This window comes from Dipodomys ordii, unplaced genomic scaffold, assembly GCF_000151885.1.
Source record: "Dipodomys ordii isolate 6190 unplaced genomic scaffold, Dord_2.0 Scaffold35, whole genome shotgun sequence".
In the NCBI taxonomy this organism is placed as follows: domain Eukaryota; kingdom Metazoa; phylum Chordata; class Mammalia; order Rodentia; family Heteromyidae; genus Dipodomys; species Dipodomys ordii.
Genome location: NW_012267251.1, coordinates 8,869,391 through 8,896,833, shown reverse-complemented (window position 1 = coordinate 8,896,833; position 27,443 = coordinate 8,869,391). Strand labels below are relative to the sequence as shown.

General features: G+C 45.9%; 2 protein-coding genes across 4 annotated transcripts in view; both read left to right on the top strand.

Moving 5' to 3' along the window:
* LOC105986421 (NADH-cytochrome b5 reductase 1) overlaps positions 1 to 5,127 on the top strand; it is a 7,446-nt gene extending 2,319 nt beyond the window's left edge. Inside the window, exons 2-9 of the mRNA XM_013017315.1 lie at positions 58 to 207; positions 319 to 391; positions 894 to 1,000; positions 1,171 to 1,300; positions 2,095 to 2,178; positions 3,369 to 3,454; positions 3,931 to 4,030; positions 4,362 to 5,127. Of these exons, the coding sequence (XP_012872769.1) occupies positions 58 to 207; positions 319 to 391; positions 894 to 1,000; positions 1,171 to 1,300; positions 2,095 to 2,178; positions 3,369 to 3,454; positions 3,931 to 4,030; positions 4,362 to 4,534 (903 nt within the window). The 3' untranslated portion in view covers positions 4,535 to 5,127. The remainder of the gene's footprint in view (positions 1 to 57; positions 208 to 318; positions 392 to 893; positions 1,001 to 1,170; positions 1,301 to 2,094; positions 2,179 to 3,368; positions 3,455 to 3,930; positions 4,031 to 4,361) is intronic.
* Positions 5,128 to 8,290: 3,163 nt separating this feature from the next.
* Positions 8,291 to 26,586, top strand: Adipor1 (adiponectin receptor 1). Of its 3 annotated transcripts, XM_013017485.1 has the most exons (9): positions 8,291 to 8,511; positions 12,804 to 12,870; positions 16,572 to 16,816; positions 18,879 to 18,995; positions 20,653 to 20,824; positions 21,255 to 21,441; positions 23,327 to 23,514; positions 25,133 to 25,326; positions 25,731 to 26,586. In XM_013017485.1, exons 3-9 carry the CDS (start codon positions 16,676 to 16,678, stop codon positions 25,857 to 25,859), a joined length of 1,128 nt encoding a protein of 375 aa, XP_012872939.1. In that variant the 5' UTR covers positions 8,291 to 8,511; positions 12,804 to 12,870; positions 16,572 to 16,675; the 3' UTR covers positions 25,860 to 26,586. The 3 variants fall into 3 exon arrangements, with proteins under 3 accessions (XP_012872939.1, XP_012872938.1, XP_012872940.1); XM_013017484.1 differs by lacking the exon at positions 12,804 to 12,870; XM_013017486.1 differs by lacking the exons at positions 8,291 to 8,511; positions 12,804 to 12,870 and adding an exon at positions 8,829 to 8,844.
* Positions 26,587 to 27,443: the final 857 nt, after the last annotated feature.

The window sequence follows — 27,443 nt, the reverse complement described above, 5'->3', positions numbered from 1 at the left end:
CCCCACCCGCGGCCTGGCCGGCCCCGCGTGGCGCTCACGCAGCTGCTCTCCCCGCAGAGCCCGGCCCTGCTGGCCTCCCTGGGCGTGGGGCTGCTCTCTCTCCTCGGCCTGGCCCTGGGCGCCTACGTGGTGCGGAGGTCCCGCCGGCCGCTGGTCACGCTCCTGGATCCCGAGGAGAAGTACCTGCTGCGACTGCTAGACAAGACGGTAAGCTGTGGAAAGGGGGCCCCGGGCGGGCGGGGGACACAGTGGTAGGGGTGTCCCTGGGACCTGCCAGGGCCCGATCCGCTTGAAACACTCCTGTTATCCGTCCTCCAGACCGTGAGCCACAACACCAAGAAGTTCCGCTTTGCCCTGCCCACCGCCCACCACGTTCTGGGGCTGCCTGTGGGTAAGGAGGAGTGGAGGGGGCTCCTGTTCCTGCTCTGTTGGGAGGGCAGGAGGACCCCGGGGGTGTGTGGAGACTTGCTGCTTCAGCCTCTGTCCTCCACACCTACTGCCCTGCCCTCCCTTGGCTCAGGATTCTACAGGCTTGTGGGATGCCACTGGGACCGTATTTTAGGGTGTGGCTCCTGGGCCACTGTTAGCACCTGGCAGCCTTCCATCATTCATTTCTGTAGAACTTGTTCATAAGTGCCTCTTAGCAGATACTTCTGCCCCACACACACTGCCCAGATTTTTTTTCCCCTTTGGCTCATGTGGTACTACCAAAGTTCCTGGCAGTGCTTGGCAGAAATCTGGGCAGAGAGATCATGCCCAGTGCTCTAAGGGGCGTAAACTCCCTGCCTAGCTCCTGCTAGGCACCACCGCAGGAAGTCATCCTGTTCTCTTTAACCTCTCTGAATATTTGGAAAGGATAAAGCCCTTATATAGTTCTCTACTGTGGTCCCCAGGCAAACATGTCTACCTCTCTGCAAGAATCGATGGCAGCCTAGTCATCAGACCATACACTCCTGTCACCAGTGATGAAGACCAAGGCTATGTGGATCTTGTCATCAAGGTAAGGGTACAGGATGGGATGCCAGAGGCTCCCTATCCCATTCTTCGGGGATTTTAGATTTATTTGATAGCAAGAGATAATTGTGTCCTTTAGGAAGCATGGCTGTGACCCCTGCTTCAACCTCTTGAGACATCCCACCTAGAGTATTCTCTTCCTTTCTGCCTTATTAGGTGTACCTGAAGGGTGTTCACCCCAAGTTTCCTGAGGGAGGGAAAATGTCTCAGTATTTGGATAGTCTGAAGATTGGGGACATGGTGGAGTTCCGGGGCCCAAGTGGCTTGCTCACTTACACTGGAAAAGGTATTGTCCGGGCTTTCCCTTGATTTTCTTTCCTTTTCTTTTTCTTGTGCCCATTTTGGGGCTTGAATTCAGCACTGTGTGCTGGTACTTGCCTTCCTGCTTGGGTTTTTGTTGTTGTTGTTTTCTCAAAGCTGGTGCCCTACCACGTGAGCCATACCTCCACTCTCTTTTCCTTCTTCTAGTTCTCTAGTTCCCATGGTCTTGGCAGTTTTGCCCTGCATGTGCATAAGGGACAAAGCTACCCTTCCTTCTCAATAGCACTGATGCTACAGGAAGTCGTTCCTCAGCCCCATTTGTCCCTAGACACGGTTCCCCTTCCACCTGAATTCACCAACCGTGACAATTAGCTGTGACAATTACTGAAGCAAACTCCATCTCTCTGTCTCTCAAAGATTCACCCCATTGATTCAACTGTGGGGAGTCAGAAGAGACAGCTTTTAGCCCTTCCCATGGGAAGAGCTGGGCGCATTAGCAAGCCCCTGGAGCTCTTCTGTACCACTAGGGAAACTAAATTCACACAGGTCTCGTGCCTGCCATTCTAATCAGTGCCAGAAGCCACTGATATTCCCTGTGTGGCCCTGGACTACTAGTGGATGGATAGATAGCCCTTGCCCCCATTGCCCCTCCTGTGCATTATTGCCAGGTCTGGCAATTAAACCTCCACCAAGTTCCAGGATCAGATTTCATAAGCAACTGCTAAACTGGTCTCGGGTGTGTTTTCAATTCTGCATTTGTTTACTTAGTTTCCTTTTTTGACTTTGTTCTTCTACCCTTCCCTTTACATGACTCCTCAGGGAATTTTAACATTCAGCCCAACAAGAAATCTCCACCAGAATCACGAGTGGCAAAAAAACTGGGAATGATTGCTGGAGGGACAGGTATGAATCCCCTAAAGAGCTGTTCTCATCCACCCTTGTTGGTTGTTGCCTTACTGATCTTGGTGACTTGCAGAAGATTTGGTTATCTAGCTAAGCTGTTCATCAGGGCATTTCCAACAGTGCTTAGACCTACCCAGTGGCTGAAATTATAAACAAGTAGAAAAACAAATTGCTGCTAAAATGAGAGCAATAGGTCTAATAATTTTTAGATGAACATAGAGAGAAACAGCCAAGAATGACTAGTAAGAAGCAAGAAAATTAGCACTGGACATTACTATATTAGACACATTTCTATAGTTACGAAGTAGGTACATCTTTCCTTGCTATAAATTATGATGCAAAAAGTTAAATGGCTTCCACAGGGTTATTTAATTGGTAATGGCTAGGACTCGAATCTGACTCTACCTGATTCCAAAATACATGCCCTCAACCTCTACAAGAAGCCTTCCAAAACCCTCATCATTGAATCAAAAGGTACATGTGGTCATCTATGACAGTTGAATTCCCAACCTCTAAGGACTTTAAGAGGAAGATTTTCGGACTGGATTCAGGATTTTCTCAATATGAACTTATGTGAATATTGAGAATATCCAGTCAGGTGATGGTGGCTCATACCTGTCATTCAGCTATTTGGGAGGCTGAGATCTGAGGATCATACTTTGAAGCTAGTCTAGGTAGGAAAGTCAGTGAGACTCTTATCTCCAAAAAGCCAGAAATGGGGCTGTTTCCCAATTGATAGAGTACTAGCCTTGAGCACAAAAGCTCAGGGACAGTGTCTAGGCCCTGAGTTCAAGCCTTTGAACTGGCAAAAAAGAAAACATTGAAAATGTCCATAAATGTGGGCGCTAGATGATACACAGGAGTTGATCTGAGGATTAGATTACAGTGCCGAAGGAAAATGGGATGGTGTGGGAATGAATCGAATTAAAATTGAAGTGTCTGGTGGTACATATCTGTAATCCTAACTTCTCTATTGCCAGAGACATGAGTTTAACAAAAGATCCTATCTGAAAAAAAAAAAAAAGAAAAGAAAAGCAAAAGGACTAGGGATGTTGCTAAGCCTAAGCAAGTGACAGGCCCCAAGTTCAACACCCAGGACCAGGAAAGACAGAAAAAACAAAAGGTAAGGAAAGGAACTAGGATAGAGACAGTACCACTACTGCATCTCAATGTGGGATGTCCTCACACAGGAATCACCCCAATGCTACAGCTGATCCGGGCCATCCTGAAAGTCCCTGAAGATCCGACTCAGTGCTTTCTGCTTTTTGCTAACCAGGTTGGTTTGCGCTTTTCGGTGCTGGGACTTCAAAGTTGCTGTATAAACTTGGACAGCAACTTTGTAGGGCTGAAAGATATGGAACTGATGGACAACAAGACTCAGGGCCTGTACTAGTTTCTTGCCCTCAGCAAGGCATAAGACTCTTTATTATAATAAGGAAGAAAGACTACTGAGCATTGGGACATATTTCTTCTCAGGTCCTCAAGGAAAGATGAAAAGATTTAATGCATCTCAGGCTGAACATAGAAATGTAGCTCTTCTTGGTTAAACTATTCTATCCTTATTCCTTTATAATATGTAAATAATAGATGTTCCTTCCATCGCAGCTCCTGAAAGCATAGCATTTGCTCCAATTCTCTTGAACTTTAGCAGGTCATTAGCATTCTTTTTCTCTCTTGGTTGGAAAGTCGTTAGAGCAGAAAACTTATTCCATGTGGATACTTATAAACCTTTGCTTCCCTATTGTATTTTAGACTGAAAAGGACATAATCCTGCGGGAGGACTTAGAAGAGCTGCAGGCCCAATATCCTAGTCGCTTTAAGCTTTGGTTCACTCTGGACCATCCTCCAAAAGGTATCTTCCCCATTCCTGGGCCTCCCAATATTCCTTCATTATCCAAATCAAGGCCTTGCCCTTCTGAGTTCTGGTTTCATGGAAACCAACCTTCCCTGACTCTGCCACAGCCCCAAAGCTGACTGCACACACCCTGCTCTCCTGGTCCCTCTCCTTTCTGTTCCTGCTTACCAGATGGATGGTAAGGATGAATGAATGTAATTGCTGCTACAACCTGAGCCCATCTCAGGAGCCCCTCAGGGCCCTTCCCAATGAGCAGTCTTCATGGTTCCACATTTCATTGCTAACATGGGTCTGGAGCAATGTTTTTCTCTTCTCTTCTGTACTTCAGATTGGGCCTACAGCAAGGGCTTCGTGACTGCTGACATGCTCCGGGAGCACCTACCTCCTCCAGGAGATGATGTGCTGCTGCTGCTCTGTGGGCCACCCCCAATGGTGCAGCTGGCCTGTCATCCAAACTTGGACAAACTTGGCTACTCTCAAAAGATGCGATTCACCTATTGAGCATCTCCAAGCTTCCCTTTTCCCCAAGTCTGCAATTGTTCCCAGTCACTACTCAAACACTGTACACTGTTGATTCTTGTCTTGAGACTGTCAGCCTTGTGTATCTTAATGTGGAGATGCAATTTGGCTGGTACCAAGGAACAATGTTCCTCTAACCACAGAAGAGGGCCAAGGCCGTCAATTCCTGGGAAGCCCCCTGCCAATCGCTCTGTGACAGGAAGGCCCATGGAGTAGCTATTCTCTGAGGTCAGAAATATAACATCACACTGGCTTTGTACCTGTCACGGAAAGAATACATTATACAAAATGTTTCATTTAATATTCAATGCCTACTCAGGGGCAGATTCTGCTTATGTGAGCACAAGTTAAATGGGCTTAACAGAGGTAGACTTTAAACCTAGTAGAAACTCCAGACTTCAGACTTCAGACTCAGAACTCCAGACTTCAGAGAAAGGAGTCTGAAATATAGATTCATCTGTCTCAGCCCATGCCTGTGCTAGAAGAAATGGCTGTGTACAATCTAAGACTGCTGCTTGTATAAGAAGACTCTGGCTGCTCAAATAAACGGGGCTGAGGCCTTAATGTGGTCCCCATGGGGCTTGTTGTGTCTGGGGTCCTTGTTTCCAAATGCTTGTGGACTTTGGGAGGGAAGGCCTCCCAACACAGAGTCTCCTAGAGCTTCCAAAGAGCCTTTGAGCAATTGTGCCCTGAGCTGAAATGTGAGCTGCCACCAGACCCGGGTTCATCTCCACAGCTGTTTCAGCCAGTCAGAGCTCAACTCCCTGGAGGCTTTTGTGGTGGGGGAAGGAGGATGCAGGTTGAAGGGGATGACTTTAGAGCAGAAGTTTCTCTCTCAGTGGTCCCGCGATCTCTTCACTTCACCACTTTCCCTTCTTCTCTTGGCCTTTCCATTATCATATTTATCCTTAAAGTACTTGGCAAATAATTCCAGGAGTTGCCTTTTCAGGAGACAGGGGAGCCTTCCCCTTTAAAAAGTAACCTGACATCACCAGCACAGAGACTTCAATATCTTGTCAGAGTTGACCTTCCCTGGGCTATCTGACATGAGCACCAGACTCTTCTGTGGCAGAGTGACCAGCTCACTCCTTCTCCCAGGATAGGACAAAGGTAGCCTCTTCCTGTTCTTCTTTTCTTTTCTTTTCTTTTCTTTTCTTTTTTGGGGGATCCAGTCGTGGGGCCTGAACCCTGGGCCTGGGCGCTGTCCCTAAGCTCTTCAGCTCAAGGCTAGTGCTCTACCACTTGAGCCACCACTTCTGGCTTTTTTCTTTTTATGTGGTGCTGAGGAATCGAACCCAGGGCCTCATGCATGCAAGGCAAGCACTCTACCACTGAGCCACCTTCCCAGTCCCCTGGTTCTTTTCTAATCTCACAGGGACAAAACTCTGCTTCCAATTCAGAAGGAAGGTCATATTGTCTGTGTGAAGCTATTTCTGTCCTTGGGTCTCCAGAGAAAAGACTTGTGACACCCTCAAAATTCATTCCTCCAGAGAGCAGATTCTTCAGTAAATTCTGCAAGTGGTATTCTATCAATTTTGTGTGAGTTTCTGTGTGTGTGTGGGGGGGGGGACTGAAGATTAAGATAGTGCTCTATCACTTAAGCCAGGCCTCATCCTTCCATCAACATTTCTTAGCAGCTAGTAGATGTGTAGCATGGTGATCTGGAAACCACCTCTCCTTGGCTCTGGAATGAATAAACCTCATCCACTTAGCATACATTTATTAAGGACTTGTCACATGCCAAGCACTTATATAGCTAGGCTATAAGGATACAGTCGTGACCAAAACTGGTGTTAGGACCCCGAAGAACTCAAAGTCCAAGTGATGAATCATCAAACACAGTGTTTGTTTTTTGTTTTTGTTTTTTTTGTCAATCAGGGGCTTGAACTCTGGGCCTGGGCGCTATCGCTAGCTCTTCAGCTCAAGGCTAATGCTCCACCACTTGAGCCACAGCATCACTTCTGGTTTTCTGGTGGTTAGAATCTCACAGACTTTCCTGCCTCAAATGGCTTTGAACCTGGATCCTCAGATCTCAGCCTCCCAAGAAGCTAGGATTACAGGAGTGAGCCACCAAGGCCTGGCTAAGCACAGTGTTCTTAACACGACTTTAGTAATATACAGAAGGTATAAATGGGAAGGGGTTGAGACAGACTCAGAAGAGAAAGAGAAGAAGATGAACATCTGTAAGTTAGCCATGTACCATGTACTATGCAAAGAACTCTCAGTTGTATAATTGAAACTGTATGCTGCTTTTATGAATTGAAATTAAGGATTTGCCAATGGAAATGGAGCTAATTGGTAGCCGGCAAAGTCTGAATCTGAGTGCAGGACTGTTTGACCTAGATCTAAGCATTTTAAACTGCTTAGCTCTTTAGACAGTCAAAGAGTCAAAAGATAACAGAAGAATGTCTAAGCAAATGCCTGAAGGAACATAAAAGGAGGTCATATTTAGAAAACCTGAAGTTCACCGAGGCCCACAAGTCAGAGAGAGATGATGAGTCCTGAGAGTAGGTTAGAGCCAGTTTGCAAAGGACAAGTTGAAGACAGTTGAACTGTGGAAGTTTTGGAGAGTTTTATAGACCAAATAACACATTAATAATGATGGTTGGCTTTTTAGTTCATTTCTTTGGTTTGAGTACTGGGGCTTGAAGTCATCGCCTGGACACTGTCCCTTAGCTTTTCACAAAGCCAGCACTCTGCTATTTGAACCACATCTCCACTTCTCGCTTTTGGTGGTTAATTGGAGATAAGAGTCTCTCGGGCTTGCCTGCCCAGACTGACTTCAAACTATGATCCTCAGATCTCAGCCTCCTGAGTAGCTAAGTAAGCTACCTGTACTAGGCTCATAGGTAAAGTTTTTGAAGCACTGACCATTTGCCAGGCATCATACTAAGCCTGGATGAATTATCTCAATCCTGACAAAAGATGGATGCTACTCAATGGAGTACCACTATTTTTTCTCCTTTTATTATTATTATTTTTGTTTCCAGAAGGGATTCAGTTCAGGAAATCTGTTTAAGATCATAGACTGGCTATGAAAAGGAAACTGACCCACGGTTTTAATCAGCACCTGCAGAATTAACCCCACTGCCCTAATGCGTCAGGAGTTCCTTTCCTGAATCCAGAATAGCATTAGCTGCACACTATCCTCGGGAGAACCAGAAAAGAGTCCCTCAAGTCATCTTGGTCGTGTGATTCAGCCTGTTGGCTCCCAGGCACTCTAGTCATGTGGGAGCCGGAGCTGAAGCAGGGAGTGTTCAAGCAAGACTGGTTAGGAGCAGTTTCACCACTCCTGAGGATAAACAACAGGAGCTGAAACTAAAGCCTTGCTCAGTGCCTGACACACAGTATTCATACCATAAATAATGTTGAGAAAGAAGGGAGGGAGGCACCAAGAGGTTGGAGAGGGGTTGGTAATACTGGAGGCCTTTGTAATACAGGAGATATAAATTATCTCCTGGCCTAGATGACGGAAAGTGAGCATTCCGTCCCAGGGTTCGGTCTAAATCTCCGCAATCCCTTCTCCAACACGCGCCGCTGCCTGCGTCTGGGGAGATGGAGTTTGCAAGTGGATGGTCCAAGGACCAAGCTGCGCAGCGCGAGGGCTGGCGGGAGAGCGGAGGTGGGGCTACCCTGGAAGGGCGGAGTCGAGGGAGTGGGCGTGTCCAGGCGCGGGGTGGAGCCTGCCGTGTGGGCGTGTCGCTGGGCGGAGTCAGATGCGGGGCTCAGGCAACGCGCCTGTGATTGGGACACCCAGAAATGCCTGGGATTGGAGAGGCGAGGTAGAGCCTCGGGAAGGTGACGCGGCTGCGGAGGTGACGCCGTGTGGTCGCGCGCCCCTTCCGGCGGGGAGAGGGCGCTGAAGATCCGGGGCCGCTCGGCCGCAGGCCGCCTCCAGCGCCGCGGGATGTAGCGCGGGGGACCGCGGCCCCCAGCAGAGCCCGCCCGCCCGCCCCGCGGTGAGTTCCGGGGTGAGGTGGTGTGGGTTGAGGCGGGGGCCGGGGGCAGGGGACGCTGGCCGGGGGCAGGGACTGGGACTCGGTCTCTGCGCGCGGAGGCTCGGGCCTGGGCTTGAGGAGGGGCACAGCCACGGGGCAGCCGGCCCCGAGCTCCTCAGGGTGCGGGCTCCCGCGCTGGGCTCGCGGGCTGGGCCTCGCGGCGTCCGGGCGGCCGAGTTGTAAACATTTCCGGCCCCTCCCACTGCGCGCCGCCTCCGGGGTGGCCTCCAGCGTGCAACCCGGGTTGCGGTGGGCTGCTCGGCGGGGCGGTTCCTCCGGCTCCCCGCCGCCCGGGTGAGTGCGCGTCCTCAGCCCCACCGCCTCTGGCCCCGGTCACTCAAGCCGAGCCTGCGCGTGAGGGGTGCGGGTCTGGGTCGTGCAGCGGCCTGGGCGGGGAGCACCGGCCCGGGGGAGGGGGTCGGGGGAGGGGGTCGAGGCTCCGGTGGTCGGCGGGTGAAGCCGGGACAACAGTGCCCCAGCCTTCGTGGGTCGGAGGGGAGGTTGATGGATCTGTGGGCTTCAGCTTAAAAAAACAAAACTAAATGAGCAAAACGTTGATTCCTTGGAGGGAAAACGAAATCTCATCCCCTCAGAACTCGGGGGTTAGTGTTGGACGTGCAGTAGGTCTTCAAGCCTTCCAGGTTTTAAGAAAATAGGTGAGTGTTTTCCCTCTTGATTCTGCCAGGGCGGATTTTAGCTTACACAGGCTCCGATGTCAGCCACGCGACGGGAGGCCGTGGAACTCTTGCTAGATTAACCAGCACATTTCCCTGAAAGTGTCTAGAAGACCGGCTTAGAAAAGCCAGCGGCGAGTAACTAGGCTGCCTGCTTATGTTTGGTAAATCCAATGAAGACGGTATTGGCACCGAAGTGATGATGGGTGTTCTGTTCAGTGTTTTTCGGCTTTGATCGTGGCCAGGCAGGCTGGGGTGGGGGTAGGGGTGCGGCTGGGGTTCCTGGGGTTCTGTAGTGAATGTACACACTGCCAGGAGTTTAGACAGGGTGGTGCTGAGCAGATTGCAGTGTCAGGGTTCCCAGCTGGCAGCCACTAAGCTGCTTTATTCCTGGAGTAGTTTCTTTATAACTGCACTACTGTGTCTGGTGCTTGGAGAGTTAAGTCTCAAGAACGGATGTTATCTGTAAAAGTAGGTCTTAAAGTAGACCTTCACCAAACTATACATAATTGCAGAGTAGACTCTGAAAACCGTGTTCTCAGTGGTCCAGAAAAGACATAACTCCCTGAGATAAGGTTTTTTAAAAAAATGACCACTTTGCCTGCAGAAGAGAATCTCAGAAGAGTATCAGGAGTCACATTAATTCACTAGACTCCCCATTGCTAATGGATAAAATGCACCACCTTAAGTAGGCTTTTAAGCTGTCTTTGATTCCATCACTCTGTCCTCATTTTACCTTTCCAAGATTTCTTCTGGAAAAATGGATTATTCACTAGCCTGGAAGTTGTATTCTTTCATGTCCTGTTTACACCATGAACCTTCCTGAAATGCCTTCCTCCTGCCTCTGCCTACTTAGATCCTTTCTTGGAGTCCTTTCACAAAATTTTCCTGATTACCTAAATGCACAGTTTTTCTTCTGAATTCCTCCAGCAATTTATAGCACTTTAACTCTGTAGTTAAGTTGTTAGAAAACAAATTATTCCCCCCTTCTTAAAATAGAGAACAGCAACTCTTTGAAGCCTGACTCCTCTGTCTTGATTCTGGCCACACCACCACGTTTATTGTATTAATAGATGTCCTCAGATTAATGAAGGATAGAACTTGTCCTTCCTAAGCTACTAAGCTTGTTCTCTTTTTCCTTTCCTTTGACTACTGTAGTATAAAGCCCAACTGAAACTTTTGCATACTTATGGCATCATCCTGTCCCATCTATTCTTGATCATTCTGGTGAACGAAAGAATAGTTATGTATTTGTTGGCCATGGAGCTTGAATTCAAGGATTGGGTGCTGCATCTGAGCTTTTTGCTCAAGGCTCTACTACTTTGAGCCACAAGCATCACTTTTGGTTTTCTGATGGTTAATTGGAGATAAGAGTCTCACAGACTTTCCTGCCCAGGCTGGCTTTGAACCTCAGTCCTCAGATCTCAGCCTCCTGAGTAGCTAAGATTACAGGCGTGAGCCACTGGTACCTGGCTAACAATCATCTTTATATCTAGATGCCTTATTAATTATGATGAGAATTTGTTCTGATAGTGATGTTTATCAAAGCTGTTACATGCTATACTTAATGGTTGTTTGTCTCTCTGTCCCCCATGGGATTTTGTTCCACTCACTATACTCAAATTGATTGCATTTTCTGCTCAGAACTGTTAAGCTCATGATTAATATTTGTGAAGTTTGTAGTTTGATGGATTGAAAAGATTCTTGAAAATTCTAACCAAACCAGTTCCAAGTGATTGGCTCTTAGGCATGCACCTAGTTGGCTTTTGTTTCATTGGAACATCTGTGGTACACGGTGTATAATGAGTACAATATTGTGCAACTATATTCACCACATATCTGTAGTGTGCTTGGGAGGTGGTATTAAAAACAGCTGGCATTGGGGCTGGGAAGGTGGCTCAGTGGTAGAGTGCTTGCCTTGCATGTATGAGACCCTGGGTTCGATTCCTCAGCACCACATTAGCAGAAAAAGCTGGAAGTGGCACTGTGGCTCAAGTGGTAGAGCGCTAGCCTTGAGCTGAAGAGCTAAGGGACAGCACCCAGGCCAGCTGGCATGAAAATCTCCTCTATGCCTGTATGGTTTGTTTGTTTGTTTTCGTGTGTGTGTGTGTGTGTGTGTGTGTGTGTGTGTTTTGGAACTAGGAATGTTCACCAGTCTCTGGTATCCTTTAGCCTGGCACTGATGGCCATACCTATAATCCTAGCTATTTAGGAGGCTGAGATCTGAGGATTGAGGTTCAAAGCCAGCCCAGATAGAAAAGTCTGTACTACTCTTAATTTCAATTAACCTGCAAAATGCCAGGAACTGTGACTCAACTAGTAGAGCACTAGCCTTGAGCAAAAAGCTAAGGGACAGTGCCTAAATCCTGAGTTCAAGCCTTAGTACTGGCACTAAAAAAACAAAAAACAAAAAAAAACATAGGCTGGGAAGGTGGCTCAGTGGTAGAGCACTTGCCTTGCATGCTTGAGGCCCTGGGTTCGATTCCTCAGCACCACATAAGCAAAAAAGAAAAAAGCCGGAAGTGGCGCTGTGACTCAAGTGGTAGAGTGCTAGCCTTGAGCTGAATTGCTGAGGGACAGCGCCCAGGCCCAGAGTTCAGGCCCCACAACCGGACCCAAAAAAACCAACCAAACAAACAAAATGCCTTTTCTGTTGCCATAGCTTAACTGGGGAAGCTCCATGAAGGAAGTTAGATTGTGATTTTGCCCTTTAGTTTCTGAGTCAGTGACACTTGGCATTCAGGTTAAAAGAGCTGAGTCCCAGAGCTGCACTCTGCTGATTGCAAACATAGGCCTTTTTCTTTGACTCATTCTTTCCCAACAGAGCTAGGAAAATACCCTCCCTAACAATTGGAGTAGGTAGGGGGAAAGATGGGTCTTATACCACTAGATGGGTCTTGCTTTAGAACTTTAACACTCAAACCAAACAGACAGTGTCTCTATGGGTCCAGGAACCCCAGGTAAAACTGGTAGAATCTTTGAGCCTTTAACTAAAGAAAAAGAGTGTATCATAGCCTTTTTACTGTGGAAAATAGTTCATAGAATAAATGTCTCCAAAAATCCTAAGAGAAATAACTATCCAGCTTAACTGGCTGATGATTAAGAATCAACCTTTTCTTCAAGTTTGGTTAAAGGATTATCTTATTTGTAACAGCACAAACACCTCCCTTCCTCCACAGCTTTACTCTCTAATATCCTAGGCTTATCCATTTGGAAGGCTCAGTGGCAAAGATTTATTAGCTTGAGTTGAAGAAATCGTATCAAAAATGTATTCAAGTGGGACATGCTCAGTTGTAATTGGCTATGCTGGGTGTGGCAAATTTGAGAGGAAAGATGTTTCCTCCAACATGCAGAAGGACATAGAAAGCTGTCAGAAAAATGAAGTATATCTTGGCTCTCTTCTGTCTCCCAAAATAGTTGTGCTGATTTTAGGACTAAAACTGTTGCTTGTCATTCCTAGTAGCTTGTGAGTAGTTTACCTTCTTGAAGTGCCATTTTCAGGCCCATGTTACCTGCTCATTTTTCTTGCCAGATCTCCAATCCTTGTCTCTTTCCTTCCCTGTTTCTGTGTTGCTACAGTTTAGAAGACCAAACTGGACAATGGATTTTGCTCACTTTGATGCCATGATCTCCATTGACCTCCATTGTATGTACTTGAATGCATGATAATATGTTTTGTATGATGAGCTGTACTGGATGTTGGTTTGTGAATTACCTAGGCTGTTTGGTGACTCTGGGTTTAGAATATGGAGGAAGGTGCAGGATTTAGTGGCAAGAGCTAGGAAGGATCCAAAAAGTGTGTGTGTGGGGGGGGGGGCGGCAGGGAATCTTCAATGATGGCTAAGAGACTTGAGGGGAATAAAGACTTTTCAGAAGCTGAAGTCTGCTTTTCATTTTTGGGTCCTGATTTTCCAGCTTTTTTCTCCAAGTTTTTTATTACTCTCATTGGTTCTAGTAAAATAGTTAACTATACACTTAAAATAACTTTAATGTGGGATCATTCTAGTTGGGTTGTCTTCCTTGCGCTTGTTGTGAGACAGAGAAATTATTATCACCTTCTTCAGACCAAGCACATACCACCTTATACCATCTGAGGAAAATTCTTTGAAGACAGTAACTTGTTTCATTTTGTATTTTGTACTGGGCTTTAGAATTTAGAATGCCTTCAGGTAACAGTACTGGACACCTTTGTTAAATGTCCATTGAATGTGATGGCTTATTGAGAGGGTACAGAACAAAAAAAGTGCACAAACCTTGGCTAATAATATAATAATAAGTTCAGTTAAATAGATTCACTGGATATCTTTGAAAGGGGATCTCACCACAATTATGGATGTGCATCATTTTATGATCCATGTGTCCAATACCCAGAGATCTTTATTTTCTTAGTTTCTGCCATAGTACCCTGCTGTAAATTACTGGGAGCAGTATTTGTTGTAAGCTTACTGTTTTCCACCTCAGACTTCTCAAGAAGCCCAAAATGATTTGTTTTGGGTTTTTTCCCCTCCAGTGTTTCAAATCCTTCCTTCCTTCCTTCCTTCCTTCCTTCCTTCCTTCCTTCCTTTCTTCCTTCCTTCCTTCCTTGTCTTATCCTGGGCGCTGTTCCTGAGCTGCTTCTGCTCAAGGCTTATACTCTACCACTTGAGCCACAGCACTACTTCCAGCTTTTTCTGTGTATGTGGTACTGAGGAGTCAAACCCAGGGCTTCATGCATGCTAGGCAAGCACTCTACTGCTAAGCCACATTTCCAGCCCTTAAATTAGTTCTTTGTACAGATGCTTATTTTGTGATAGTACTAGTACTTCCTATTGAGGATGTATGTTTTGAGGTCAGCTATTCAGAAAGATTTCCCAATTATTTTATTTTATTTTATTTTTGTCAGTCATGGGGCTTGAACTCTGGGCCTGGACCCTGTCCCTTAGCTCTTCAGCTCAAGTCTAGCACTCTACCACTTGAGCCACAATGCCACTTCTGGTGGTTAATTGGAGATAAGAGTCTCACAGGGCTACTGGGGCTGGCTTTGAACTGCGATCCTCAGATCCTAGCCTCCTGAATAGCTAGGATTACAGGTGTGAGCCACCGGTGCCTGGCTCCCAATGTTTTTTCTTTTGTGAGTTGTCTGTCTCCTGAGCTTTACAGGACCTCCCATTTCCTGTTCTCCTTGAGCTGTTGACTGTGACTGTGTGCTGGCATGTCTTGTCACAGTCTTGCACACTTAAGGGAAGAGGAACTATCTGTGTGTTGACACCATAAAGGGGTCTGCTATAGTGAGTTAGTGTAATGAGTTAGTGTACATATCTCTCCGATGAGATTTGCTTTTTGCTTTTAGGAGTTGCTTGTTGATTGAGCATAGCATGATGCCTGACCGTTCTGAAATTTGAGGCTTGTTTAATGGCAGATTAACGTAGTCAGAGATCTTCAGAAAGAATTTGGGAGAGAATTGCTTATTAGGGATGTTAGCTCACATGATTATGGAGGCTCTCTCATTTAAAATAAGCTGTACAAGCTAGAGACTCAGAAGGGAGTCCAATGTTGTTTGAGGCTAAAATCCTGAGAATCTTGGGGGCCATTCGTACATGTCCTAGAATACATGTCCAAGGGTATTCCACCTCCAAGACAGAAAATTCATCTCGTTCCATCTGGGCCTCATCTGCTTAGAGGATGCCCATCCAAATTGAATGAGGATGAATCTTCCTTGCTCAGATCACTAATTTGGTGTTGATTTCTTCCTGAAATACCTTCACAGATGTACCCAGAAATAATGCTTTATCTTCTGTATGAATATCCATAATACCAGTTAAGTTGACACCTGAAATTTTTTGTTATACCTATGTATATCCAATTATTATAATTCCAGACAAGGAATTCTGCTTACTCTTCAATAAAAACTAGTAGGTTTATCTGTGGGTGATTAGTGTCTCCTTTGGGAACAAAGTCATGTTTACTTCCCAACACAAAAATGTTGGGCTAGGGGCTGGGAAGGTGGCTTAGTGTTAGAGCACTTGCCTTGCATGCATGAGGCCCTGAGTTCGATTCCTCAGCACCACATAAGTAAAAAGAAAAAAAAGCGGGAAGTGGCGCTGTGGCATAAGTGGTAGAGCACCAACCTTGAGCTGAAGACCTGAGGGACAGCACCCAGGCAGAGTTCAGGCCCCACGACCGACCCCCCCCCCAAAAAAAAAGATGTTGGGCTCCTAAAACTTTGTTAAGTTTCTCTCCCATAGTGCTTTTTTTTTTGGTGGCTTGAACTCTGGGCCTGGATGCTTTCCCTCAGCTCTTCAGCTCAATGTTAGCACTCTACCGCTTGAGCACAGCACCACTTCCGGTCTTCTGGTAGTTAATTGGAGATAAGAGTCTCACAGACTTTCCTGTCTGGGCTGGCTTTGAGTTGCGATCCTCAGATCTCAGCCTCCTGAGTAGTCATGAGCCACTGGTGCCCAGCTCCAGACATGCTCTTGCATTGCCCAGATGCTAATGTTCTGGCCAGGCCCTATGAATTCGAAGGTCTTTGGTAGGGAGGAGAGATCTAGTAATTTACAACTGAGTAGAAATCTTCGGAAGCTTTTCTTGACTTTTCAATATTACTTGCTGCTCTCTGAGGCCATAAGTAATCTCTGTTTAAATGAAGATTATACCTAACCTCCAACCCAGGAAAACCTCAATTCTTCCTGAAACTTTTCAGAGAAAATTGAATTCTGTGCTTCTCTGGTTTTCTCAAAGGATTGTGTGCCTGTGTTTAGTTTCTGAAAACTTCAGTTGGAGTGGGGCTAAGTTTATGGACAGTGGTGGTTGGGACAAACTTTCAGGACTGGTGATTAGGTCCATGTGTGGCAAAGGGCACATGTGGAGCTTCCGGCTTCTAGTTAAGTTACTGCTTGCATGAAGGAATGTGGAGAGAACTGGTTACCCAGGTTTGAGTATCCATGCCACATTGTACTGTGTTCCTTTATATGTGATGCACAGTTGCTAGCACATTTATAGGCAAAGCCCAGTGGAGCTTCAGTCCCAGGACTGGCGCTTTCTTGGGCAGAGTGAGTTTGGGAAATCAAGGCAGGACTTCTCACTAAATGAACTTCAGACCATTGGGGGGACTTTAGAGTGAGAACCCATTTTTCTGTGGTAATGATTTGGTGCAGAGATTGTAGATCCTAAGGCAAGTAACAGTACTGTATTTCAACCTTGTCGGTAAGATTAGTGAAGGTCTGGGTAAATGGTGATTATCAAAAGAAGACAAGAAATAGACTTCATTCTTTGGAGCTGGAGACAAGGTTATACACAAACTCAGTGTTGGATTATAGAAATGAAGCTAGAGGAAGAAATTGTCAAAACCTTTTCATTTGTTTTTAGTGTCCGCCATCACTGGGAGATCTCTGCCCCTTGGGGCTGAGAGGAACCCCCCCACAATCTTCTCCCAAGCTGAAGCTGCAGAGTATTGTTGAAGTACCAGCCAGATGTCTTCCCACAAAGGATCTGTCACAGCACAGGGCAATGGGGCTCCTGCCAGTAGCAGGGAGACTGATACAGTGGAGCTGGCTGAACTGGGACCTCTGCTGGAAGAGAAGGGCAAGCGGGTAACCGTCACCCCAACCAAAGTAAGTTGACCTCCATCAGCCATTCCCCAAACCAGTTTCTTATTTTTTGTGAGGCTTTTTCTTTTTATGTTGCCAGTATTGAAACTTGAATTCAATCTTAGACTCTTCCTTAGCTATTTTGCTCAAGGCTGGAGCTCTGCCACTTGAGTTACAGCTCCACTTGTGGCTTTTCAGTGCTTGATTGGAAATAAGTCTTCAGATTTGTCTGCCTGGGCTGGTTTCAAACCACAATCCTCAGAGCTCAGTCTCTTCAGTTGCTTGGATTATAAGTGTGAGCCACCAAAGCCTGGCTTCAGTGTCTGCTTTTTAAGACCTCACCTTCTTTCCAGAAAGAAAAACTATAGTTCTCTGGGAATATCCCCATCCAAGTCTGAGTGTGTGTGTGTGTGTGTATGCGTGCGTGTGTGTGTGTGCATGCATGTATGTGCGTGCGTGTGCACACTAGCTAGTACTGGGGCTAGAACTTAGGGCCTGTGTTCTCTAGCTGGCTTTTTCATTCAAGGCTGCTGTTGTATCACTTGAGCCATGCTTCTACTTCCTCTATTCAAGTCTTTTATCATTCTGTATTATTGGTATCATTTATTCTACTTTTTCCTGTTGTAACCTTTGGGGGAGTTGAGTCCCCAAAGGTGTCTAGCACTTTCTTATCTCCACTGCTTGCACAGACTTGAACTCCCAACAAGTGATTAGTGAATGGCAATGACTGAATGTATGAAGCAGTCAATTAAGATTAAGTTGACAAACTGGAAGTCCCTCTCAAATAAAAGAATTGGAAATAACCAGCCCAGGGTTGACAGGGAGACTCCACCCATCATGTCCTTCATGCTCCTTCATAGTTCCTAATGTGTTGCTGCTTCTTTTACTCACAGTCAAGGAGGAAAGAGGAAGGCAGACAAGGGCCCAGTTGTTTCAGGAAGTATCAGAAGGACCTGCTAGCCCTTAGGCCGGAACTTGTCATATAGTTACTGCTGCAGTGAAGACTAGGAAGTGTCTTTTCAGTAGGCTTGAGTAAAACTGAAATAGCATGGCCATCCTGAATAAAACCAAGGGCTTTGTCTCTTAGGAGCCAAGAGAGAAAATGCATGTTGGAGAAAGCCAGGATTTCATCATAAAATCTCAGAGGGACGATATTCCTATTACGTAGCTTCAACAGGAGAAAGCGAGCAAGCATAGCCAGAGGAGTTGAGCTGCAGGCTTCCCATCTCCATGGTCCAGAGCCCTGGTACCAGGAGAAAAGTCTGTCTCCCTACCTTGCAGACAAATGCTCTCAGGTGTACTCAGTTGCACCCAGGAGTCGGTCCTGCTGCTTCATTTGAGGCTCAGCACTCCTGGGATCCACTGTGGATATAGAGTTACAGTCATGCTAGCATCCCCAGAGTCAGTAAGCAGAAATGAACAGAATTCTTGTTAAGGAAATCTCTGAGAATCTTTTTCATCATTTTGAAATTTAGTGGCCTAGAAAAGGAAAAACTATTTGGAGCAAGTTGAGAATCACTTAGACCTAGAGAAGAGAGTGAGTCTTGAGCCCCAACAAACACCTAGAGCTGGGTCACTAATCCTTTGTCTCTCCAGTGCTAGCCCCTACCAGTCTGCCTCCTGGGTGCCAGTAACAATCACTCCAGCCTTATAATGAGTTGAGAAACCTGACTGCAGGGCTGTAAACTCAGTAAGAAGCATGCTATGGAGAAAGAGGCACAAGGCCTGAAAGGCTGGGAAAAGCATTTTGGATTGAGGGTGCTCTGGATCTCTCTGATTGGGATAGTATACTTTAAGAGGTGTCTCTGCAGGTTGTTTTGGTTTTTGTTTTGTTTTTGTTGGTTGTGGGGACTGAACTCTGGGCCTAGGCACTGTCCCTAAGCTCTTCAGCTCAAGGTAAGAGCTCTACCACAGTACCACGTTTGCTGAGTGGTTTACTGGAAATTAGAGTCTCATGGACTTTGCTGCCCAGGCTGACTTTGAACTGCCATCCTTAGATCTCAGCCACCTGAGTAGCTAGGATTATAGGCGTGAGCCACTGGCACCTTGCTTGCAGGTTGTTTTTGTTTGTTTTTTGTTTCTTCAGGCTGAAGAAGAACAAACATGCCCAGTGCCCCAGGAAGAAGAGGAAGAGGTGCGGGTGCTGACACTTCCCCTGCAGGCCCACCATGCCATGGAGAAGATGGAGGAGTTTGTGTATAAGGTAAGCTTAAGCCTCTGTCTTCAAAGGGAAAGACAGTAGGCATATGTGGGATATTCCTAGCTGGTAAGCGGGCAAGCCAGCCTGGCGTCGAGTAGTCCCTGTGAGTGGTTTGATGGTTCATTGGTTAAGGTAAAGTAAATCAGAGGTGAGAACTGGCTAAATTTTTGCTGCATACCATGTTGGACATTTTCAAGATATACTCTAAAACAGAGGTTCTTCACTTTTTTTGTGTATCTCTATAGGAATCATCAAAATATTTGAGGTATCTGTTGGTGATTTTTTTTTTTTTTCAGTCATGGGGCTTGAACTTTGGGCCTGGGCACTGTCCCTTAGCTCTTCAGCTCAAGGCAAGTACTCTACCACTTTAAGCCACAGTGCCACTTTGAGTTTTCTGGTAATTAATTGGAGATGAGTCTCATGGACTTTACTGTCCAGGCTGGCTTTAAACCTCAATCCTCAGATCTCAACTTCCTGAATAGTTAGGATTATAGGCAGGAGCCACTGGCAAGTGGCTTGTCATTGGTGATTTTAAAAATTGTGTCAGGATTCAAATCAAATGACTTCTGCATTCCAGGCAAGCACTCTACAACTGAGTTATGCCTCTAGCCCTGAAAATGTTTTGTGATTTCAAAGTCATAGTTCTACTAATACTACTGAGGACTGTTGCCCTCATTTATAATTGAGGAACATGCTAAATTTAATTAAGAAGCAAATGAAAACAAAGACCTGTTTATCTATGTAAGTTTCTGTCTAATCCTGGACTCTGTCCATCTTGCATGGATTAAGAATTCCTGCTCTACAAAGATGTAAGCCCACACCAGCAAGAATTGAGAATATAACCAGGGAGGATTGAGCAGAAGACAAGAGCAGAGTAGGGATCCATGTGCTTATATGTTTTAAAAAACATGTTTATGCCAGGCGCCAGTGACTCACACCTATAATTCCAGCTACTCAGGAAGCTGAGATCTGAAAATCCTGCCTGGTTCAAAGCCCACATGGGCAGAAAAGTCCCTGTGAGACTCTTATCTCCAATTAACCACTCAAAGAAAAGCAAAATAAAAACAAAAAACCCCAAGTAGAGTTGTGGTCCAAAGTGGTAGAGTGCCTTGAGCAAAAGAGCTCAGGGGTAGCACCCAGGCCCCAAGTTCAAGCCTCACAAATGACCAAAAACAAAAAGCCCTATTGCAGGACTTGAACTTGAGGCGCCTGAGTGTTGTCCTTGAGCCTCTTTGTGCTCAAGGCTAGTGCTCTACCACTTGTCACAGTGCCACTTCCAAGTTTTTGAGTGGTTAATTGAAGTTAAGAGTCTCACAGGGACTTAATGCCTGGGCTGGCTTGGAACCTGGCTTGGCACCATGATCCTCAGGTCTCAGCCTCCTGAGTAGCTAGGATTATAGGCGTGAGCCACCATACCTGGCAATTTGTTTTTATTCATTACATTTCCAAAGGAACTTATTCCATAAAGTATTATGAATCAGTGTTCTACTAGCCCGATGTATGGTGGTATCTCCTGATCCAGGCTGTCACTCACTGACCCAAGGCCATCAAACCCTGACCAACATCCTTCGGGACTGGTTCTCCCTCAGTGCTTGGCCTCGTGTTCTGGGGAAGTCCATTGTTCTCTGTGGCCCTGCCTCAACACACGTGTGTATTCTAGGTCTGGGAGGGACGTTGGCGGGTCATCCCATATGATGTGCTTCCTGACTGGCTGAAGGATAATGACTACCTGCTCCATGGCCATAGACCACCTATGCCCTCCTTTCGGGCATGCTTTAAGAGCATCTTCCGCATCCACACAGAAACCGGCAACATCTGGACACATTTACTTGGTGAGTGATTCAGATAAAGAAAAAAACTCAATTTTTGCCTCTTTAATCACCTTGGGATTATATAGCCTTGGTCTAAGTTGTTCAGTGATTGATAGCTGTGGTAGATAGTTGACTCAGTCAACTAGTTTCTTCTCTCTGTATGCCTTCTACTCTCAACCTTGAAGATCAGTAATAAAGTTAACCACAGTTTGTAATCCTTGGTAGAACTACTGTAGATGGGAGGTCGCTCCTGCTTCATAATTGCCCATTGTAAATACACAATGGCAACATTTCAGGATGCCCTTTTTGTCTGACTAGTGCTATTTTCTTCAAGTTTGGACTGTAGTTCCCGTAGCTAAGCCCTGCAGTTCAGTGGCTGAAAGCCATCTACCATCAACATGCATGTTCCCTTTTTCCTCACAGGATTTTTTTTTCTTTTTCCATCCTGCAGGTTTTGTGCTGTTTCTCTTTTTGGGAATCTTGACCATGCTCAGACCAAATATGTACTTCATGGCCCCCCTGCAGGAGAAGGTGGTGTTTGGGATGTTCTTTTTGGGTGCAGTGCTCTGCCTCAGCTTCTCCTGGCTCTTCCACACCGTCTATTGTCATTCAGAGAAAGTCTCTCGGACTTTTTCCAAGTGAGTTTGAAAGAACAGCTTTAGGAAAGAATATGTTCAGTTTTCATGTGTCGTAACACCAGTGCTGACTGGATGCTGAGAACCCCTGTAACTGTGGAGAGTCTTGGGTATGTTCTTGGGGAGGCTTTTAGTTCTGTGCCAGAGAGACATGATGAGGCTTTACTTGTACATTCTTTGTGAGAAAAACTTAATGCAGCTTCTTCAATGCACGGAAACTAGTGGTAGATAGATCTACCTGAACAGCACTGTCTTTTGCCAAACTTGGGGTGTCAGTAAGTTGCTTTTTTGAGGTCTTGTCCCCAGTATTAGCTTATCTTGCTATTGGCCCAAGCCAGAGTCGGGCGTGGCATGCAGTCTGTGCTTCGTTCTCCCGGTGCTCTTATCCACCAGTCAAGCTTATCTTTGTGGCCCAAGCACTGCTAGAAGCCCCAGGTGCCCTGCTGATGGTTCCTTGTCCCCAGGGCCAAGTCAGGGCTCTGTTTACTTGTGTGCTTGTTTTTGTTATTACTGTTGACTTTGGTGGTAATAGTTGCTAGTAAGAATTATGATCAGAAGAGCCAGTGCTAGGCATGGTGGCAAATGTCAGTAGTTCCAGCTACTTAGGAGGCGAGAGGATCACTTAATCCCATATATTCTTTTTTTTTTTTTTTGCCAGTCCTGGGATTTGAACTCAGTGCCTGGGCACTGTCCCTGAGCTTCTTTTGCTCAAGGCTAGCATCCTACCACTTGAGCCACAGTGCCACTCCTGGCTTTTTCTGTTTATGTGGTACTGAGGAATTGAACCCAGGGTTTCATGCACACTAGGCAAACACTCTACCAGTGAGCCACATTCCCAGCCAACATGAACAATCTATGTTTTATTTAGAACTCTTTATATAACTTTAGGGGCTGGGCACTGGTAGCTCACTCTTTATATCCTGTCTACTCTGAGGCTGACTTCTGAGAATAAAGGTTCTAAGCCAGGTGAGCAAGAAAGTTGAGACTTTTATCTTTAAGCCAGAAGTGGCTCAAGTGTTATAGTACTAGTCTAATCACAAGAATTCAGGGACAGCACCCAGGACCTTGAATTCAAGCACACACACAAAAAAAAGATTGGAGGACTAGTTGGGCACCGGTGGTTCATACCTGTAATTCTAGCTACTCAGAAGGTTGAGATGTGAAGGATTGTGGTTTAAGCAGCCCAGGCAGGAAAAATCCTTGAGACTCTTTCTCTCCAGTTACTAAAGCTGAAATTTGAGCTGTGGCACAAGTGGTAGAGTGCCAGCCTTGAACAAAAAAGATAAGGGGGGCTGGGAAGGTGGCTCAGTGGTAGAGCGCTTGCCTTGCATGCATGAAGCTCTGGGTTTGATTCCTCAGCACCACATAACCAGAAAAAAAAAAGCCAGAAGTGGCGCTATGGCTCAAGTTGGGGAGTGCTTGCCTTGAGCTGAAGAGCCGAGGGACAGCGCCCAGGCCCAGAGTTCAGGCCCATGACCAGACCCCCCCAAAAAAAAGATAAGGGATATCCATGCCCAGGCCCTAAGTTCAAGCCCCAGTACTTCCCTCCCCCCCAAAAAAATTGGGGGATTATCCAGAGTACTTTCTGAGTGTGATGCTGGGAGCCAGCTGGATTGGGACATTTGTAAATTCCAGTGACCACCAAGGGGGTACAGCTGACCACAGCCAAAAAAGGGGTGGAATTCTGTGCAAGTCCATGGATTCTAGAGATTCTTAGGAAATTCATAAAGTGGAATTGCTTGACTTTTGGAGTTTTATTTTAATATAGATTGTAGGATAGCTTTATGGGAAGTGACAGGAAACCTGGGAGCAGGTAGAACTAATTGAATACGCCATAGTAATTGTCACATCTCCCTCTGATTTGTTTCATTTCTGTGGTTCTTTTTAGATTGGACTATTCAGGGATTGCTCTACTGATTATGGGGAGCTTTGTCCCCTGGCTCTATTACTCCTTCTACTGCTCCCCACAGCCTCGGCTCATCTACCTCTCCATTGTTTGTGTCCTCGGCATTTCTGCCATCATTGTGGCACAGTGGGACCGGTTTGCCACTCCTAAGCACCGGCAGACAAGAGCAGGTGAGTAGGAAGACATGGTGTAAACTTCCCAGGTACCAGACTCCGTCTTGGCCTCTAAGGATTGCAAAATCCACCCAAATCTCATTTATGTTTAAGTCTTAAAAATGACATTAATTTTCACAACTCAATCCTCCCCCAGGCTTCGTGCTGTTTCAGTAGAGTGGTAATGGGACAGATCATTACCAAGCTAGCCTCAAGCATAGATAAGACTGCTCTTGTACTTGGTTTAAGACAGTTTGAAAATACAGCAAGCAGAGTTTACTGACCTGGATCATAAACACTCAGACCAAAGGATTCAAGTTAGGATGCTCAGGAGCATTTTACTAGGGGAAAGGAATGCCTAGTTTGGTGAATAAAATATGCCTTGAGCACTTGAGCCTAAACACGGGTAACAACTGATGTAGTAACCGTAAGCAGGAAAATCTTGCGTTGACTCCTCTGGACTTTTTTTCCCTTTGGTCGGTTGTGGGGCTTGAACTCTGTTTTTGTTTTTTGTTTTTTTGGGGGGGTCCAGTCATGGGACCTGAACTCTGGGCCTGGGCTGTCCCTCAGCTCTTCAGCTCAAGGCTAGCGCTCTACCACTTGAGTCATAGCGCCACTTCCAGCTTTCTTCTTTTTGCTTATGTGGTGCTGAGGAATTGAACCCAGCGCCTCAGGCATACAAGGCAAGTTCTCTACCACTGAGCCACCTTCCCAGCTTGGGGCTTGAACTCTGGACCTGGGCACTATCCCTGGTCTTCAGTTCAAGGCAAGCACTCTACCACTTGAGCCACAGTGCCACTTCTGGTTTTCTGGTGGTGAATTGGAGGTAAGAGTCTCACAGACTTTCCTGCTTGGGCTGGCTTTGAACTGTGATCCTCAGATCTCAGCCTCCCAAGTAGCCAGGATTATGGGGGTGAGCCACCAGCGCCCTGCTCCTGTGGACTCTTACTTTAAGCTTTTACTATGTGTCGCAACACCACCGATTACCACTGGTTTTCATCCGCTTTAGTCTTTACCATCTGCTGTTTTAATCTTCAACTGAAAGAACGCAATATTTGTCAAGCACCAGTGCTTTATATGCAAAGATGAAGAGGGTTGTCTCTGAGCCACTCCCCTCCACCCCCTACCACCACCTACCACTGCCATGGTTCTGTCCAGTGGAATGGTGTGGAGACAAGTACTCGTTCTTCTCTCACTTTTGCCTTGTGTGTCCCAGTAGCATCTGGCCACTGCCCATCTGGATGTATGTATACATACCTGGTTTCTTGTCTTTTTTACAACCTTAATTAAAAACTGATCCTACCCTTCTCTGATTTGGAAGCCAACTGACACCTAAAATCTAGGATCTGTACTCAAGGCTCCCTATCAGATAATGAAGATTATGAGATGATGAGTTTGTGTGTAGCTTAGTGGTAGAGCACTTGCCTAACATGTACAAGGCTTTGGTTTCAGTAAAGAGAGAGAAAGGTTTGTTCTGTGTGCTCCTTAACAAATAGCCTTCTTCCCATTCTGGGCCATAACTGCTGTCACCCTTCTTGAGACTGATATATCATAAACACTTGGACTACAGTGTCAGGCTGCTGTGCCTTCCATGTAGCAGCTGTTTCCTTGACAGGCTCTTGTCTCCTCTGTTCAGGAGTGTTCCTGGGACTTGGCTTGAGTGGTGTTGTGCCCACCATGCACTTTACCATTGCAGAGGGCTTTGTCAAGGCCACCACAGTGGGTCAGATGGGCTGGTTCTTCCTCATGGCTGTGATGTACATCACGGGAGCTGGCCTTTATGCTGCTCGGATTCCTGAGCGATTCTTTCCTGGGAAATTTGACATATGGGTAAGCAATGACTCTTCTAGCAGGGCCTGTGGTGGTGAGTAACTGGCCCCAAATTAAAGGTCTGGGGGGAAAAGGTACTAAGAAACTTGCTCATGTGGTATTAAAGTGGACACACAAATGTCCATTGGGGAAAAACAGCCAATGTTAACATTTTGGCGTGTCTCTGATAAAGACTTTTAAATGTTTCTACAACAGATACTACTTAACTGGCAAAAATCTGAGGGTAAAGGTGTGGCTCTAGTGGTAGATCTGCAGCCTTGAGCAAAAATATTAAGCAAGGTTGGGAGGCCCTGAGTTCAATCCCAGTACAGGTACTAAAAAAAACAAAGGAAAAAGTAGAAGAGGCTTATATCTGATTCCTCCTTGCCCATGAGCTAAAAGTGGTTCTCTTCTTACTCCTACAGTTCCAGTCTCATCAGATTTTCCATGTCCTGGTGGTGGCAGCAGCTTTTGTCCACTTCTACGGGGTCTCCAACCTTCAAGAATTCCGTTATGGCCTAGAAGGTGGCTGTACTGATGACTCCCTTCTCTGAGCCTTCCCACCTGAGCAGTGGAGGAGGAACTTCCCAAGTGCTTTTAAAAATAACTTCTTTACTGAAGTGAGAGGAAGTCTGAGTTGTCTGTTTTTAGAAGACACCTCTTAGAGAATCGAGCACCAGTCAAGCTTCAGCTCACTTTCACAGCCACTGGGCAATAAACTTTGCATTTCATTCCCCACTGAGGAGGGTGGGATGGTCACCCTCCTCCAGGCAACTACTGGTCCCTCACAGAGGCAGAACTTTGATGCTCATGTTGAGATTTTTACCCCTTCCTCTAACCATTTTGGGGAAAAAAAATTATGGACTGGGACTCTTCAGAAATTCTGGGCATTTTTCTGGAAGAAAATGTCCCTCCCTTACCCCCATCCTTACTTTGTAACCTTGGCTTATACCAGGCCATCCATTTTTGTAGCACACTTTTCAAAACAATTCTAACTTGGTCCCACCTTTCTAGGGCCTAGAGCTGCTTACAGCAGGAAGAATGAAGCCACCAACTTTTACGTAGCCAGGCTAATCAAGAGAATGTGTCCAGGCTTCAGATAACTTGAGTCTTAGTTTTGTTTTGTTTTTCTTGGCAGAGTAATGTAAACTTAAAATGGGGAAAGATATTTAATATTTAATACTAAGCTTTAAAAGGAACCTGCTATCATTACTATGTATCTTGATGCAAAGACTATGGTGATAATAAAAGAAAGTACAGAGACACTTGCATTCAAAGATTTCAAATGTGTGGCTTGAACTCTTTGCATACAACTACAAAGGATTAAGGCCTATAATAATTTTAGATTTTGCTAAGGCAAATGTTTGCATGCTTAGCCCAAGAGTTTGGTATGTGGGGTCAGGGAAGGACCCAAATTAAATTGCTAGTATTTCTCTCCTTAGTGTGACATTTTCTATACTTACTGCACAGACATCTGATTTGGGAAATTACTATACTAGCATAGTGTTCAGTAATTGGAAGATTCTCATAGCTATGGGGATATGTCCTAGAGTTTAGCTTTACTAAAACCACCAAGGATTGTCTCATCCAGGAGTTATCCCAGGCCTTTCCGCACCTTTGTGGTTATACTGAGTCTGGCAGGGAGTTCTGTTGACTGGGTAGGGTAAGCTGGCCGTCATTACTTAACAGCTCAAGTAGGGCAGTTAAAGAGGAGATTTGGGTTATAAAGTTGGGTTCATTTCAAGGGCCAACAGGGAGAATAATCACAGAGACAGGATATGTTTCTCATCTTCAGTTGGTAATCAAAGAAATGGAAATTAAAACCAGCATGGTAAATCATTTCACTCCAGCCAGGTGGGCACAAGTTAAAGTCTAAGATTGAGTGTGAGTGCTGGTAGGGGCAGACCAGATGCTGTTGGTGGAGTGCACCATAGGAAACCACTGGGTGGACACGCAAATATATGGACTCGGTGTTAGGTTTTGCGAAGTGGGCTGTGGGTACCGCTCAGTTACAAAACAAATGCTTGGCATATGTGAGACCCTGGATTCTATTTTAGACCCTGGAAAAATATCATAAAATAACCCTACAATCTGATAACTAACTTAGGTTACCTCGTTTAAAAGGAAATGGTACTGGT

Bases quoted from the DNA above. Each gene is read 5' to 3' on its own strand.
- Adipor1 (XM_013017484.1), top strand. From the start codon at position 16,676: ATGTCTTCCCACAAAGGATCTGTCACAGCACAGGGCAATGGGGCTCCT. The intron at 23,515-25,132 runs GTGAGTAGGAAG...TCCTCTGTTCAG, and splicing joins GCACCGGCAGACAAGAGCAG to GAGTGTTCCTGGGACTTGGC. The intron at 25,327-25,730 runs GTAAGCAATGAC...TTACTCCTACAG, and splicing joins CTGGGAAATTTGACATATGG to TTCCAGTCTCATCAGATTTT.